At 40.1% G+C, this 17,607-nt stretch overlaps 1 protein-coding gene across 1 annotated transcript in view; it reads right to left on the bottom strand.

Annotated features, from left to right (window-relative positions):
* TMEM132C (transmembrane protein 132C) overlaps positions 1–17,607 on the bottom strand; it is a 224,247-nt gene that overhangs the window by 23,999 nt on the left and 182,641 nt on the right. The window contains exon 5 of the mRNA XM_063351452.1: positions 5,807–5,950. Within this exon, the coding sequence (XP_063207522.1) occupies positions 5,807–5,950 (144 nt within the window). The remainder of the gene's footprint in view (positions 1–5,806; positions 5,951–17,607) is intronic.

The following is a 17,607-nucleotide window of genomic DNA, read 5'->3' as shown; positions in this document are numbered from 1 at the left end:
TAAAGCCCCACACGAAGAATATATGTGTATGCTGAGGTGCAGAAATGCAATGCAAGTTTGGATGCTTACCCTGCTGTATGCAGCAGAGGTTGAATGGTATGAGGGACAATGTGCACAAACATGCCCATGACATGCCAGGGTTTCTAATGGGACGAAATCTTCTGAAACTGTGTTTCCCCTTGAAATTACCATCTGCATCACACTTCATCACAACCCACCACATCATTATCTGCCTCCAGACGCTGCTGGTAAGAAAGCACAGGGAAGAAACCTTAGATGCCACGAGAAGCTTTGTTTTGAGAAGACAGCTTTCCTCTGACAGATACTTATGAGATTCCTCATTTTTATATTTTGTCAGTATCTGTTAGAATGTTTCACTGAACCAAGTACAATTATTGCCAAGCAATGTTTAGGACGAGAAGCACTAATTCTCTATGAGATCAGTTCTGTAATGCTCATAGTGTAACACTTTAGTTTCAATAGGAAAAGGACCAGATCTTGTATTAGCCCTGTGGAGAGCAACACACCAGATCTTTAGGCTCCTCCTCAACAATCCCAAGCATTTCCATATCCTTTAACACTGCAGCGCACCAGGTAAGGACAGTCACGCCCTGATTCCCTTCCATCTTTATGCAGGTTTTTGGCAGACCAATGTATTTTGGCACTAGCACTTTCTTTAATGTAACGCTTCGCACCCTTCCATCCCACCAATGTTTCTGTCATCACCTGTCCCTATCTCACCATTCCCTGTTTTGCTCTCTCTTGGTTATATGTCTGAAAAGTTCAAGGGGATGCAGGGACCAGCGGAGCCCTTACAGTAAGTAGAGCAGGTAGCAGGAGCTGGTGTCACGGCAGGACATTATCCCCCTCAGTCCATCAGCTCTCTCACTAACAGAACATCAGCCTTACTTACCCGTGGATAACCACACTTCTCCAGGTAGAGCTAATACAAATAAAGGGCGGGATGACTTCCCTCAGTGGCAGAAGCCTGCTTTTGCATTACAAAGCCTGGCATCCACCCCCTCTACTCAGAGAGCAAGTGAGCATGTTGCCCCAGTATATAGCCACTGATTCGAGTCAGAGCAGGTATCCTTCTATTTGGTGCCTAAACAATACAATGAAAGGGCAGCCATAGATCTTACTTGTGTTAAGACTTTTTTTTTTTCTGGAATAGCCGTGGTACTACGATGAAACATTAAGGAGCCTGAGGCACTGTCCCCTTATCATCAGAATTTCAGGGTGAGCTTTGCTGATGGCTTTAATGAGTGCAGCTCTTTAATGACGCAGGATTGAGGCTTAAGAGGTCGATTCTTTAATAGCTGCTTGTATCTCAGCCACTCAGCTTGGAACTGCATTCAACCCGTTCAACCTACCGTCAGAAAAATGTATAATTCAACCTTTAATAAAAACACCTATGGATGCTGCTAACTAGTGGTTCCTCTGCCTATCAAAGTGAAAACAGCGCTTCTGTATCTAGTTTTAGAACAGATTTCAAGTTTTGCAAATACTGAAAAGCAAGGAAGAGCAGTGACACTCTTTGTAGTTAAATAAACAGCTGAAGAGGCTGCAGCACAGCTATCTATCTGTGTAAGACTGGGTATTTAAGAAAATAGCAAAGTATCATCTAAATAATGAAGTGCTGATGACTTCTCCTTAGTAAACAGGGTATTGCGATATGGTTCCAGATACACAATTTTAAAAATAAATTACTACAATTAGTACACAACTTTTTATTTATCTCTTATGAATATGTCCATCTGTCAGCCTCCTTATTGGCAAGCTGAGACGTCCCTGCATCATGTGTTACACAGAATCCAGACTGGCCTTTAGTCTGAACAGATTCACGAATGGCCAGCAGACATTTCGACGTGAGTTTGTGTCTATTTAGGAAGAATTAATTTCATTTCATAAACTGTTTCTACCACAAATGGCAAAATCTCCAAAACATTTATGAATCCTAAATGATTATTTCATAGGAATATGTTCCCTGATGTCAGCAGTATTCGCAGTAAAGTTACTCATGTGTGTAACTGATTACTGGATTGGGCCTTTAAACAAGATCTGTAACCTTGACAGGTCTCCATAAGTCCCATCACTATTGCTTTGAAAGTGTTGATACCAGCAGTAGTTCCAGTCTTTTCTTGCTATTAAGCTAGAGTTCAACCACAAAATCCCCTAGCCAGATTTTCAGCCCCTAACAGTTCAGTACTGCTTTGATCTGGGATTTTGTTTCAAGTTACTGTGATAAGAGAGGGACAGCTGTGACACTCTGTCTCGGATTTTAGCTCCCAACAGAAATTCCTAACATTCCTGCAGTGGCCTTTACCTGTGGTTAATGTCGTCCTCTACTCATCAGCCCCAGTGAAGCCAAGAGCCCACTGTTCATTAACAACTACTGAGGGACATCTTAAAGGCAAGACCCGTGTTTCTGTTTCCAGCGACAACCACAGCAGCTGCACGTGTGCACTAATATTATCTCAATCCATGTTTTGATCTGAGTATATCTCAAAGCTAATAATGCCATTTAAAAATTAAAAGAATCCAGTAAATAAGTTCTTCAGAGTATGGCTCAAGGCTAATACACTGAGACTAGTATCCAGCTTTTAATTTACCAATTATAAATAACAGCAATACAATAAGAATATAACACCATGTATACAGCATCCCCTCATGTAGCAATGGGATAAGAGCTAGTCCAAGAATAATGAAATACAAACCCAAAATGCTTACAGTAGCTTCTGAAATACATGTAGCACTGAAAATTTTTGAACTCGGGTTATTTTAATGGAAAAAACATCCTTAAGTTCTTCAGCGTTACTAAGAGTTTTCAGTCTGGAAATGTCACGAGATATTGCAAGTCTCCAGAAACTCTGCTCTTCTTCACAGCATGAAACCGCATCTGTTCTAGGAGCCAGGTGAGTGGGGAACCTGGAGCAGTGTTTGCTCTTGCGCAAACCACACAGAAGCACCAGCAAAAGCAGCCACGTTTCACTTGAATTCCCAGGAGATGAAAAGGAGCCTACGCATGCAACTGCATTTACTATTAATGGATCCAGATATATGGATCCTATTGGTAAATTCCAGCTTAGCAAAGTAAAATTTGGCTGTTGCTTGACTTTTAGTGCCATAATAAATTTTGTGTCCATTTTTAAAAGGTTGGACCACTGTGTGAAGGTCTAGAGCATTCAAAGACTTTTAAAGTTCATGAAATCAACTGTAAATTTGGAAGCAAAGAGTTGAAACTATGAGACAATAAAAAAAGTAAATGGAGTAGTGGTCAGCAGATTAAGACAGGACACAAACTGTACTGAGCTGCCTCGAGACCGTGCTTATCATTGGGGAAACTATTACCTAACAGAAAGGTTACTCACAACAAGGTCTCTAAAACAGTATTTTACAGAGGAAGATGATCTACCCAACGAATTTAACACAAAAACTTGATGGGGAGTTTCAAAATGAATTCAGGATGAAAGGCCTTTGTGCTCCATTTGAAGCTGAGTGCTTTTTTAAAATCAGACAGAACCAACATGAACAGGTCAATTTGACTTGAACCCCAAACTTCATTTCCCCATCGAAAGAAACTTCCTGGAAACTGGAACATTCTAGGTTAAAAAAAGCCCTTTCTCCTTTATGATGAGATGGTAAAACCTTTTTGTTCGAAGCATTTCAGTGAACTCTATTTTTTAACTCGCTGTATGTTTTACAGCAGTTCGCACTCATGTCACAGATGCATTCCTCTGGAGATTCTGCATATATTTCTAAATACACAGAAGATAGTTTCTCTATTCATCTGAGCAATTTCACAACATTTCTGAAGAGAAAGAAATTACACCTGAAAAATTTCTCTAGTCGATTCCAATAAACACCGTGTGTAGCCTCCAGTTATTTGTTTCACTTCAGAGTGGTTAGACACAGAGGCTTCTTGAAGCCACGTAAAAATGTTCCAATAGTGCAAACGGCCTCCATTTTAAGGAACCCTTTTCGTGGAGATAAATTGTTTCTGTAGGAAATAAGAGAAGCGCACAGCAGGGTCCCAAGTGCTAATCAACGGACATAGTGCTCCAAGAATTGTTGGAGAACTGCAATAGTCCAGCCTGTACCGCAATTACAGCAAGAACACTCTTTTTTTGGTAAGATTTGGGAATTTCATTTCTCCTTGATCAATATGCTCCAAATCTATAAAAAACAGAAGTCATTTTTTCAGAGGGTTTTTTACTTGGGAAATCATTGTGCTGCTACTTTCTATGTCTCATCTGGTGATGTATAACAAATCCCCATCATATATATATATATTTTTCCCTGACCTGAGTCTTCCTCTGAATCAAAGAACTAACACTGGTCGTTTTCACCGTTGGCAAGAAGAAATCTGCATGGAGTGGGAATTATTTGATGAAATTTTGTAAGATGTTTAAGCAAGATGGCTAATCTGGATGACCAGAGTAATCCTTTTCTGAATTTATTTTTTTAATTTGCGAATGCTATCTTGTATTTCTTCTTATTCAGGACTGTGGTTTCCAAAAACGTTACAATGAGGATGATCCCTAAACTAAATTCCAGCTTTTACTTTGATTTGTAGTTGGGTGGCTACCTTAGGAAAAATGTTAACAGGAATTCCTTGAGATTAAAAACTCTGTAAAGCATCTGATATATGGGAGCACTTCAGGCTCCAGCAAGCTGGAGAGATTTGTTTCCCCTGAAGGATCCACTGAAAGCAGAAAGCTTTCTGTAAAAGTCTTCTATAATGGCTTCATTAGTTCAAAGTATGACTGTTTTTTCCCACCTACTTGCTTACTGGTGTAATAAATGCTTTTACATAAATTTTACAATAGTGCAGCAAACTGTTGGATCCTGCAAGTTCACAGGAGTTTTATTGCCTTCCATGGACCTACAAACTGAACTGACTGGAATACATAACACTGCGGCATTACTGTTTGTATACTATACGTCCAAGAGAGCTGATAGCGTATTAGAGACACCTAAAGAGTATCATCACAAAGCCCACTGTTATATGCTGTAAAAATCACAAAATATAATAAAATACCTGTTCAAAAGAGCTTACGGAGCAAGGGTAAAAACACCCCTGCTCAAAGACCATGCACCATGAACGTCCTGCCTGGAAACTGCAATGGGATTCATGGAGAGCACTGTCTTTGTACTGACTCCGCACAGCTGTGAGCTGCCTTCAGGGCTTTGACTACGTGTTCACAGCAGAAATAGCTGTGCTGCCTCAAGACAATACTACCCCACTGGTGTTTGTTACTCTGCGACATTAAGCTGCTGGTGCTAAACCGAGGGAGCGGTTATGTGAATGCTTTCTAGCCTCTTCTGTGCAACATCAAGTTGTTAATTCAAAACAGCTCTCAGCAGAATGTGAAGTCGACCAGGATGACTTTGCTTTGCAGTTGCTGGGGAACGCTCATCCAATCCATCCCACTGATGCAGCTGTGAGCTGATAATCATAGCTGGAAAGGTGATAAGAAACATCTGGAGAGGCAGCACTAACAGCAGAGCTGGTTTTTGTAGCAAATGAACTCTGTGCACAGAGGATTTCAGGGGACGTTACAACGACATTTTAAAATTAAGACACAAATAAAAATTAAACACTGAAATTCTACTGAAACTCGGTGTGGTGGCTCTACTGTTGCACCTAACTCTCTCTTTTCTTAAACACCCCCTTCCTTATGCTTTTCAAACAGTAGTACAATTAATTTGCAGGAGTAGATTTAGTGGTTGTTCCCAGGCTATTATCCTTTTCTGTATAAAAAGACATGAAATTTCAGAAGCCAATACATGAGCATAAACTTACTTTAATGACGTCTTCATCAGAGGATTTGCACTCCACTGATTCAGAGATGTCTGTCACAGCACTGTTCTCCTCAATGGAGACCACTTTGATGGGCACTGCCACTGTTTTTCCCGTGAGAATTGCGGTGTTCAGAATTTCCATGTCCTGTACACAAAACAAAGCACAGTGTTGTTCAGACACAGCTAAAGGGATTTCCAAAAGGCAAGCATCAGCTCTCAACTGGACCTATACACACGACAGATGCATTAGTGGCTAATGATCTCATCTCATCTTCAAACAGGTGCAACTTGGCAAAACATAGTAAAACCCCAATTATATTTTGGCTGCTAAAAACACAGTCAGTTGCACTGTACACTGTTAAATCATGAGCAACACAACTGCAGCTAAATTCCCTCCACGCAGGCACACATCACAGGTAGCTTCTACTTTTTAAGTATGTGGGTCTTTCCCCAATATTTACTTTCCAAAACATGAGTTTTTACTAAACTGGATCTGATGGGCAATGTTTGGGACAGGATACAAGAGCCTTGAAAGTAAAAATACTGTTCTTTGAGTCTCAGCCCATTGCAAAGACGGGGCCTCTCTGTGAACTTTGTATCTGGAACTGTTTCAAGATTATTTAATTTCCTTTGATAAGGCCAATGAAGCAATGTAAGGAATCCAGAAGGAGTCAGTGATGCTATTAACTGCAAGGAAAATAACAGGGAAATTTGAAGTTTGAACTTGGGTCGTGGCATATAAAAGCCTTTCAAGACACTATTGACTAAGCGAACTCTTCTAACTGCTGAACTGTTTCAGCATCGCTGTATTCCCAAGATTCCCATGCAGGAATAACTTCAAAATTTTCTCCAACTTTTCAACTTCCAGTTCTATAAAGTGAATAAAATATTCAGCAAAATCCTCATGGCCAAAGTCATGAGGACTGAAGCCATGGATGTCAACGGCAGCAAAATGAGGCACTGATACTGTCGTTACTGTTTTCAATTCAAGTTTAGTGAGTTTGAAATCTAGGTCAGATTTTCTTTTCATCTTGCAAGTTGTTATTTCTCAGGTTCTCCTACAGCTCTCATAAGAGAGAGCTCTCATCAAACTTAAAAAAAAACTGTTAAAAAAAGGAATTTTGACTGTTCTAGAAAAGTAAGAACCCTAAATAATTCCTGTGGCATATATGAAAACAAAGCTACCCAAACACAGTAAATCAGTGCCAGATTTATAAATAACATTATTGGAAAGTCTAAGGCCATTCTCAGGAACTCCTGCCTCTCAAAGGCAGAGACGACCCCCAGCTGTCCCCCATACAAATTCTGCTGGGTACTTGGCATTTTTGAGCTCTGTATTAAGATGCATGGCTTTTGGAACTTAACTTCTGTCATCCAAACTTGAATATTTTGTTCCAAAAATATTTATTTCCATGTACTGGCATTTTGATAAGTCCGGAAACAGATGCAAAGGAGCAGATCTCAACATTCGTGAAAAAAACTCCATGACAAACCCAACTATTCCTCTGTCTGCAGACTGCCAAAGCAACAAGCATGAAATAACCCACACAGGTTCACCAAAAAGCAGGTTCAACATATTTTCTGCTCGGTATTTGGCTACTGCAAGTGCTGTATGTCCTTTGAAATTAATCTTTTGCCTCAATCCCTTAAAGCCTTATTTTTCGTGACTCTGAGTGTTAAACACTGTGAACTAAGGACTCCAGGGCAAAGGAGCAGCAAAAGAGTTTGTGGAAATGACAGGACATCTTTTCAGGCTATCTCAGCTCTGCTTTGAAATGATTCTACTCGGATCCAGTTTTTCCTTAGCAACTGATACGTATTACTGATAGAGAAATCTAATTTAAAGGGACAGGTTCAGAGGAAAAGAAATCCCATAAAGAGCAATGAGCTTCAGATATAAAATATACTCTGTGGCTTGGGGATTTACCCATATTTGGATTTAATGGTAACTTATGAAGTTCAAGACAAATCAGAAAACCATATATATGCAGAATAATTAAAGAAACAAGCCCTGCACCACTGCCAAGAACATAGAGACCTGATCACGCAACGAGGTGAAACTTCCATGCCACAAGCAGCAGAGTAAATTCATCACCGGGGTTAAACTTGCAACAAACTGCCTGGGAGGCACTAGAAGTTTCTCCAGCTCAGCTTCGCTCATGTCTGCAGCGTTGAGTAATCAGAGGCCTCAACATGAAGTCAAATATTAAGACAAATAGGAGAGAAGATAAGTGGGAAGCCCAGCAGACACGACCACCAGGCACTATGACCCGCGTGGAGATCCTGTGCTCCTGACTCCCCCGGAAAAGCCCAGGAAAAGACCAGCTGCTTGGTCTGCTCTGGCATCACCCTGGGCGATGGTGAGACTGCCAGCAGCATCCTGCTAAATCGTGTTTGCTGCACCACCAGCCACAGCTGCTGATAAGCTCTAAGCTTACACCACAGCACCACCAGAACACTAGGGGACAGGATTAAAATCCAGTATTGGATATAGGGTTTAAAAAAATGGGATGCAATAAACTTAAAGGACAGTTGCTACTTTTCTGTAGGAACAACTAATCCTATAAATACAGGATGGAAAAGATTCAACAGGAAAAGCTGCTCTCAGGAAAGCATTTGGGGACTACAGTAGATCACAAACTGAACATAAATCAGCAATGCATGCGGCTGTGGTTAAAAAACAAAAACAAACCAACCAACAAACCCTCGCACAGTAAATTGTATAAAGAGGAGTATCACCTGTAAGGTGTGAGGTATTCCTACTCAGCCCTTGCAAGGCCTCAGCTAAAGGACTATGTCTGATTTTGAGAACTATACTGCCAAGAAAAACTTCCTCAAGTGAAAAGAAATAAAAAGAACAAGGAGAATAAATCAAACACTAGAAAATAAGATCCATGAGGAACGAAAGAATTGGGATTTGGTTTGGTTAGCCTAGAAAAGCTTATGGGTACAGATGATTACTGTCTCCGTATACATAAAAGTCTTTCAAACATGAGGAAGAATAAACTATTTCCCATGTTCATGGACAGAGCCAGAGATAGCGGGCTTAAATTGCAACAAGGACGGTTTGTTTGACATTAAGGCAATCTTTATTATTAAAATAATGATAGAGAATTGATGGAATAGGGGCAGATTGTCTGGGGCAGAAGCAAATGCACAGTCTAGCCTAAAAGACCTTTGAAGAACAGGTTATACATCGTTCAGAAATAACAGAGGTTCTTTGAGTCAGGGAGAAGAGGAAAGGGAGCAGATGACCTCTTGTGGTTCCCTCCAATCCTGTATTTTAGTAGTCTCCATTTTTTCAAAATTGAGTGATAACACAATAACCTATATATCTTGTACTTCAAATAACCCTATTCTACTTCACCCATCCCAAATAATACGATCCTTCGTCACCGGACAAAAGAAAATTATCTATACTTTTAAAATGGAAAAGCCTGACAGGAGAATGTGACTGATATTCCTGCTTTCTGCACTATACAGAGCAGAACCGATGTACCAATTGTTAAGTAATAATCTGTCACTTCTGTTTCTCACTTTCCAGTAGGTCATTACTGGTGTATCTGAATTCTACGTGGCCTTGATATAAGGCCATTATTACAAAGGTTAAAAAACCTTTTGAAATTTCCCAAGGCCTTTCTGGAGAGAAGACAGAAAATTTGCCTACTGGCTCATTACCAGCAATTAGAAACCACAATCTCCTGCCCTTTGCTAATGGTTTCATTAAAGGAAGTAGTGTGCATCTGAATGAATTTATTTTGATGAATTACTTCAGAGATGCACCTGCCCCCAAAATTGTAAAAGGCATCATTGGTCACGATAAAGGGCTACTGAGATTTTACATCCCTTCTCTGTAGTCCAATATGAACTTCAGGAATTTCAAATTCATGATGTGTACAAAGGAGATGGAAACGACTTGAGGAACGACTGAGGGAGCTGGGGTTGTTTAGCCTGGAGAAGAGGAGGCTGAGGGGAGACCTTATCACCCTCTACAACTACCTGAAAGGGGGTTGTAGAGAGATGGGGGCTGACCTCTTCTCCCTGGTGACAAGTGATAGGACGAGGGGAAACGGGTTCAAGTTATGTCAGGGGAGGTTTAGATTGGATATTAGGAAACATTTTTTCACTGAAAGGGTTATTAAACATTGGAATAGGCTGCCCAGGGAGGTGGTGGATTCACCATCCCTGGAGGTGTTTAAAAAAAAGGGTAGATGTGGCACTTAGGGACATGGTTTAGAAGTGGGTTTTGTCAGGGTAGGCTAAAGGTTGGACTCGATGATCTTAAAGGTCCCTTCCAACCTCAGCAATTCTATGATTCTATGATTCTATGAAACATATTGTAGATATTATCTAATGGCTTCATATCTCGTACCATTACAATCATTAGAGATCCTTAGCATTGGGAAGCAACCGGTAGCTACCTAGCTGTAGTTCTGAGCAGAGATGGAAACCTTCGTCGTTCCATCTCCACTGAAAGCAGTTATAACTCATCAGTATTACACAGATTAAGAAATACTGAAGTATAAGCCAGTAATATATTACACACTATGTTAAAAGCAATTTTAAAATCTGCCACTTCCCTTAGTCTGTTTGTAAGTGCCCTTTGCTATTCAACTGTGATATTAAAAAAAAAAAAACAGACCAAAGAACCAAGTCTTAATTTTATTGTCTTTTTGTTTAGAACTAAAACAGAAAAATGTGTGTCCTGTATCCTTATATATGGAATAGCCTTATGGCACAACTTCTTGCCTCCTCTGTGTTTCCTTTATATTGCTGCAATAAAGCCACAGGCCTTAATGTAACAGAGAATTGACCCATTGTCTGCACCCAAACACAAGCTGTTAGGCAGAAAATTCTACATAATGTATGAAAGGATCCATGGTCCAAGACTTCTCAAAAGCCGAACTGAAACTCATAAAAATAAAAGGAGCTTATACAGAACTCTGTCTGTCTGTCTGTTCTGCCATAGTGAGCACTCTGAACATGCACCACAGACAAGGGGGCTCCGATTCGGCACCCAAACCTGTTTCCCTTGCATTCTGCCACCTCCTCTAAACCCTTGATTATCCACTGATAAGCAGAAATGGTAGTTGAATCTTTAAGATTATGTCAAGCAACATTAAGAAAACAATTGTTCTCACATCAGAATAGGAAATACAATAGCTGGTATAGGTGATGATTTTTATGTTTTATTCTTAAACACAATATACTATCGTCTTTGCAAGCTAATTTGGGAGTATACAAACAAGATTACTAAGAAACCTTCAGAGAGACTAAGAACTCACTTAAAATGTAGGTGCTTTTCAAAATCACAATATCTTGGCCATTTCCACATTCTTTAATTTTTAAAATCCCCCCAAAGAACTAATCTACTTTCTGTGCAGGCAGCAACTAAAGTTTTAAAATCAAATTTATTTTGTGTGGCAAAAGACTGAAAGCATCGCATAGCAATGTTTGGACTTGTTCCCAACAAATTAAAAAATGGGGAAAGTAGTATAAAGTAAATTGAAAAAGCAGGAAGAGTTATAAGTAAGCATCAACATCCACATTGGAAGGAAGTTTCTGTAAGTGTATTACAAACTGTAAAAAAGCAAGGGTTGTCATTTCCAAAGTCAAAACAGAGAGCTACACACGTAATTCTCATTGACAATGAAGGGAGATTTGAGCTTTGAATGTCTTTGGAAGCCTCAAACTGTCTTTGCAGCGCAATGACTGAATCCCAACATCTGACTCTGACATTGCAGAGAAAGAGCTGGTTTTCTTGTATAAGAACTACCTACAAATTCCCAATTAGGATGGTTCTTTCCTGTTACCAGGGCATCCCTTCAATGAATTCAGCTTATGAAGGAAATCATTACTATTTAAATATATTTAATTAACAAACAGTAGCATTAAGAACTTTTTTTTTTTGCTCTTCTAATGGTTAGAGGAAGACTCTAGTGGTTAGACATAAGGCTCTAATCAAAGGAGATATTCAAAAGCAAACCATTGAATTGTGTGCAAAAGAAATTACTTTAAAAATATATTGATAAGTTTTAACTTCAAGCTAGCTCTCATAAGCAGAACAGAGTAAACGCCTTTACTCAACGCAGCATTTTCGTTACCCACTAACAAAACCTCTGCTCTTTTCCAGCCCAAACAATATCTTCTGTACTAATCTAGGTCAAACCAGCACTACGCTTGCTTGCTCGAAAACCCAACCTTTTGCAAAGGACCTGCACAAGTCTTATGAGGAGCGACTGGAGGCTGAGGGAAGACCTTAGCGCTCTCTACAACTACCTGAAAGGAGGGTATAGTGAGGGGGAGTTGGTCTCTTCACCCAAGTAACAAGTGATAGGACAAGAGGAAATGGCCTCAAATTGTGCCAGGGGAGGTTCAGATTGGAGATTAGGAAAAATTTCTTCACTGAAAGGTTTGTCAAGCATCGGAACAGGCTGCCCAGGGAAGCAGTGGTGTCACCATCCCTGGAGGTATTTAAAAGATGAGTAGATGTAGTGCTTAGGGACAAGGTTTAGTAGTAACTTGGCAGTGCTGGGTTAGCAGTTGGACTTGATGATCTTAAAGGTCTCTTCCAACCATAACGATTCTATGATTCTATGAACCATCCGACTCTGCAACAAAGACACAGAATTATATCTCCTCTACACAAACCTTGAGCATGCTTCGGTGACTTCAGAAATGGAGCCTTGAAGCTACAACCTGATACCTACTACAGATAAACATAAGCTTCTCTGCTGGCATACGAATGCAGCAAGTGTGGTATGAAAACTTCATAGCATGAGCAACTTCTACTGTTCATCCACCTTCCTCAGAAAAACAAAGAAATTAAGAGAACTGGGTAGCTTTCCCACCTCTTTATAGTTAAGCACTTGGTAAGTTGTGACTCAAGTGCAACTAATTAGGACAAAGAGGTACTCCCATTCATTTCCTTGCATTCTTGATTTGGGAATAAAAAAGAGATTTAATCAAGAAGCCCACAAGCTAGAACTGGTGAGTTTTATCAGCCTAGTGGTTTGGAACTCCTCTGCGTGTGCCTGTACCAAGTTACCACAGTTACAAATCTTGATACTACATTTGAGTAGATCAGGGAAAGAATTAATTGGCATTTCAAAGAAAAATGGTGAGACTGGAGTCACACGGGGAGTGAGACACTACATTACATTGCACTGAGACCTCAGCTCAGTGAGACCACTATATAGAATTTGATGCAAGTATCACCACTCTACAGGAAGTCTCCCAGCTTTCCTGCTTGGAGCCAATGTTATGACTCAGAGTACCATAAACTTTGGTTCATATTCTGGTCTTGGTCACATCAGGGTTAATTTGGATAAAGTCCACAAGCAGTAGGTTGGTCTAAACATTTTCTTCCACAGCTGCACTCATTGTGCTACTTCACAGAAACCCAAGCAGAACTGTTATTCAGAAAAATCGATACAGTTTTAGAAAGGGAAAATAACACCCATAAAGCTAACGTATTCCAGCCAGAGCTGAGAAGAAGCGTGTGCTCACATTTGGTCATCTGACGTTAGGTAACGCTATGCTTGACTGCAGGAATCTCACATTTTATTCCATCCCTGTTTCAGTCAGGGAACTTCCACTGATGTCAGTGGGAGCTCTGTGCAAAGAGCAAGAATACAGAATATGAGTCTTAGTTGCTTGAATTTAGCTGAAGAGCAAACCTTATGTTCATCCAACCTCTCAACTGTAAGAAGGCAAGCATTGAGTCATGACTAATTTAGGAACTAATTCAACATTAAATTGCGGCAGAATGAGGAAGCAAAGTGACAGCTGTTTAATTAAACCCTAAATCCGATTAGATGGTGTTATCAAGAGAAATCCATGGGAGCCTGAGGTCATGAGAATGGTCCTATTTACAGGCTGAAAATTCTGTAAGTGGAATCTCATAGAATGATGTTAATCGTAACTTAGCATTAAGATTTCTCCCTCACACAAACACACCACCTCATGTGTAAGAAACCCGTGCTGTAGACCTGAAGGAGTGACACAGAAAAGCCTGTTATGTTTTAATTTATAAGAAAAATGTATTGAAGAAGTTTGTGGAAATGAGGCAGTTGAGTACTGTCTACCTTAAAATCAAAACAGTATTTGCCTTACAGAAAAAGGAGAGAAGCAGCAAGCCCCTGCATGCTGCTGACAGCACTTGAATTGGTGGAGACAATGCCTAGGCAGGAGAGCTCCAGGAGCTGTGCTGTGCTTCCAACTATTTTCAACCCATCACCCCTGATAACGGTGACACCTTGGCAACACATTTACAAGAGAAGAAGATGGAGATATGGGAGATACGGGAGATACAAAGTAAACTTCACGTACACCAGCTGCAAACACCATAAATAGTCTACTGATGAGCACCAAGTGATGCATCATGAGTTTCCAGGGCATGCTAGTTCGAGTGATGCACAGAGCTGCACTGCACTGCAGACAATTGTTACGCTGATCTGTGAGGCTGGTACCACGACAGTTGTAGATTTGAGTTATTAATACTACTAAGATTACAACTGATTAACAAAATAACATTGTTAAGCAGCAGACTTTATCTACATAATCCCATGATTAAAAGTAAATTACACATTGTGCTTTCTGCCAACTGGATTCTCTGACACTCCACATTCACAGACAGTATAAACAAGAAGGGAAAGAAGCTTATGTCCTGTTTCTAAATTCTTAGCATGCACTTGAGAAGAACAGGAGTCTTTATACAGGCCAAAGAGTTTGCATCATGATTGAGGACCTCCCTGACGCAAATTCAGTGCATGGCGGGCAGTTGGGAAGGGCAAATTTTGTTGGTTGGATTTTGGTTTGCTCTTTTCTTTCACTTGATTCCAATCCTATTGGCCCATCACATGTCGATCCTGCTCTGCTTCATTCAATCAGTTTACAAAATGAGGACTTCTACTTCATGAATAATATCACACTGCAAAAGAAATAGGGTAATGCCGTTAAAGCAGTAAACCCAAAGGAGTGCAACCTGCTCACTTAATAGCATCCTTCAGTATTCAAACATGGATCCAGATGGATGGTTACTCCATGACTCTAAGGTCCATAGTGCCAAAGAAAACGTAAACTAATGAACAAATTGAAAGTGGTAAAAAATTAGGCCATTCAAAATTTACACAAGAAACAGACTTATTCAATAAAAGTTGCCAATTCTCCAGTCCACAGAACGAAGAATCTCAAAGTTTCTTTTGGATGCTAATTCTTTTTGACACACGACAACACTGTAAGATATCTTCTCTTTATAAAATCTTTGTTAAATGGCCAACAATGTACATGGCACAAAAATTAAGGACAATACCTGCCCTGAAGAACAAATATTGCAGAAGTCAAACATAGATAAAACGTCACCCATGGAAAGACCCAAAGTGGACGCTGGCATTGTTCTGTCCCTAGCATGCACAACATTTGTTTGAAGAGCCAGATCAACACGATGTCTGTGGGTCTCCAGGGGTCTTAAAGAAGGCAAATGGAGGAAATGTAGAAACAGGGACATAAGGAAGGGATTCATATTTCTCACCTCCCAGAAGAGCGGCTTCGACTGTCATCAGTACAGAGGTAAAGGCCACCAGTGCACAGGCTAGGCTGGGGTCCCTCACCCATTTCTCCTGGGGCTGGACCACTGCAAGGAAAACACTGGCAGATTCCTGGGGCCAGAAGGAGATAAAGCAAATGGCGCTCAGCTGGGATGGGAAAGTCTCAGGCCCAGCACAATCTTCCCTGTAGTTTTTGTGAACCATGTAATTTATGACAAAGATCCGAGTGTCTTTTCAAAATGGTAACTCAGCGTTCTGCAAATGCAATGCCTTTTTAATCAATGATCTTGTCTCTGTTTATAGTCTCCATATTGAGATAAATCTTAATTAGTGGCCCCCTACAGTAGCAACAGACCGTTCCATTTTCTTCCCTGCTTGTACAGTTTTCAAATAGTCTGCTAGTGGAATTTTTGAGTCCTGATAAATTATGCTCTGCAGACAGAAAAGGGGAATGTAGAATATATTAAGAGATAGGGATGCAGAAAAATATCTTTCGATTCTGGGATGACTAATCCACACTTTCTTTGCAGTGAATCTACCCTGTTAGCATTCAGACGTGCAAAAGGGAACACAGCCAATGATTACTTTGATTTAGCAGATGCAGGCTGTATTGCTAAATGTAAATCTATCATCACTCACAAGTGAGCATCTCTTTTTAAAAAGTAAGAAGAGACTGGAGCACCTGAACAAAATTAACCGGGCCTTTAATTGCTTTGTTCTGTTTACAGTTAGTGATGTAAAATGATGGAAAAATGTTATAAAGCCATTACTCAGCCCTGTTTATCAGCACAAAGGCCACACTGACTTTCATTAGGTACAGAGGTCTGATGCTACCCAGATTATTATAACAACAGGATCTCACTTCTTATTGCTTGTAATTTTGAGTAAAAAAGTAAAATCTTACCAGCGTAAAATGTTCCCATGTGCAAAGTCTGTAAACAGTATTCTGGCTAGCAGAAAAGCATGCAATAGACACTGCCTGTTTTATCATAAGGATGAACCCGCCAAAAAGGACAGTGAGAAACATTTTGCCTCAAGCTGCAGGCTAGTGAATGCCCTTTCTTCAGAGCTTATGGAAACAGCCCTGATAATAGCTGACAAGGTAGCTTCCTGCGATCTGTTAAAGAGGGATACCCAGGATCTGTCTCTTCATTTCCAATGTGTGTGAAATTAGGTCAAATGAAGAAACCTTATTAGCCAGTAGTTCCAGAAAGGTATAATGCCTGTGAAGGTCCTGTCACTTCTTCCACTTGTGAACAACCGAGAATCAAATTCAGATTTAACAAAATTTGTTGCAGAAGTAAATATTTATTGTATTCTATTTGTTATACTAAGTTTATCGTGTGCAGTTCACAATGCCAACTCAAAACTTGATTTTGGAGCTGTATTAGTTTGCCACAGGCACTGAGACTAACCAAGAAATCTTATTTCCTCTCCCTTGTGTAATGAGAATCTAAGCACTCCCATTAATATTTCTACCAGTAAAGTTCCACTGCCTGAATATCAGTGCTACTTGTACTCATTATTTGTATAGAAGTAACCCCATTCTGACTCCACATGATAGCTGGATGTCAATATGCTGAGCAGTGACTATAATAAGAGACTGCTTCTACACCGAGGAGGAAAAAAGAGCAGCCAGATCAAATGATTCTCAGCACATCTTGGTGAATAACTGATTCTTGGTGTTTTCCGAACAGATCTAGGAATGAGAAAAATCATTCCCACACCACCTGACACAGTTTGGTTTTGGTTTTCTTGCTGAATAAAATACTCCAAAAATATTGAAGTGTTCTACTTTTCTTTCCATTTTATCTTCCAGTAATATTTGGGGGAACATACAGCCCCAGTGTTATAACAAAACAAAACCAAAAAATCAAGTTACTTTTATTTATAAAGTATGGACCCTCAAATACCACTTCGGCTAAATGGGTTTTGATTTGAGCCTTTATGGCTCTTTTAATTTTTTTATATATAAACCCCTTGTTTTGTGCTATCTTAAAGCTTGTCTTTACCTAACGTAAAGCAAGGTAGAAGGAGTAAGGTCTGGTCCTCTTCCCTCAGAGAGCACAGATGCGGTTAAAGCAATGATTACTGACTCCTTGGAGAAACTGCACCTTTGGAGGAGCTTAGAAGATCCGGATACCTAAATTGTGAGGGACCAAACGAATTACCAAATATGCTGGAGAGGCGTTGCCACCAGCATCCACAACCAGCAAACCTTCTGCAAGCGAAGAGAAGTCAGACAGATTCCCCC

Source organism: Chroicocephalus ridibundus, chromosome 13 (genome assembly GCF_963924245.1).
Source record: "Chroicocephalus ridibundus chromosome 13, bChrRid1.1, whole genome shotgun sequence".
Lineage (NCBI taxonomy): Eukaryota > Metazoa > Chordata > Aves > Charadriiformes > Laridae > Chroicocephalus > Chroicocephalus ridibundus.
Note: the sequence above shows the minus strand (reverse complement) of the source record. Positions and strands in the feature narration are given on the sequence as shown.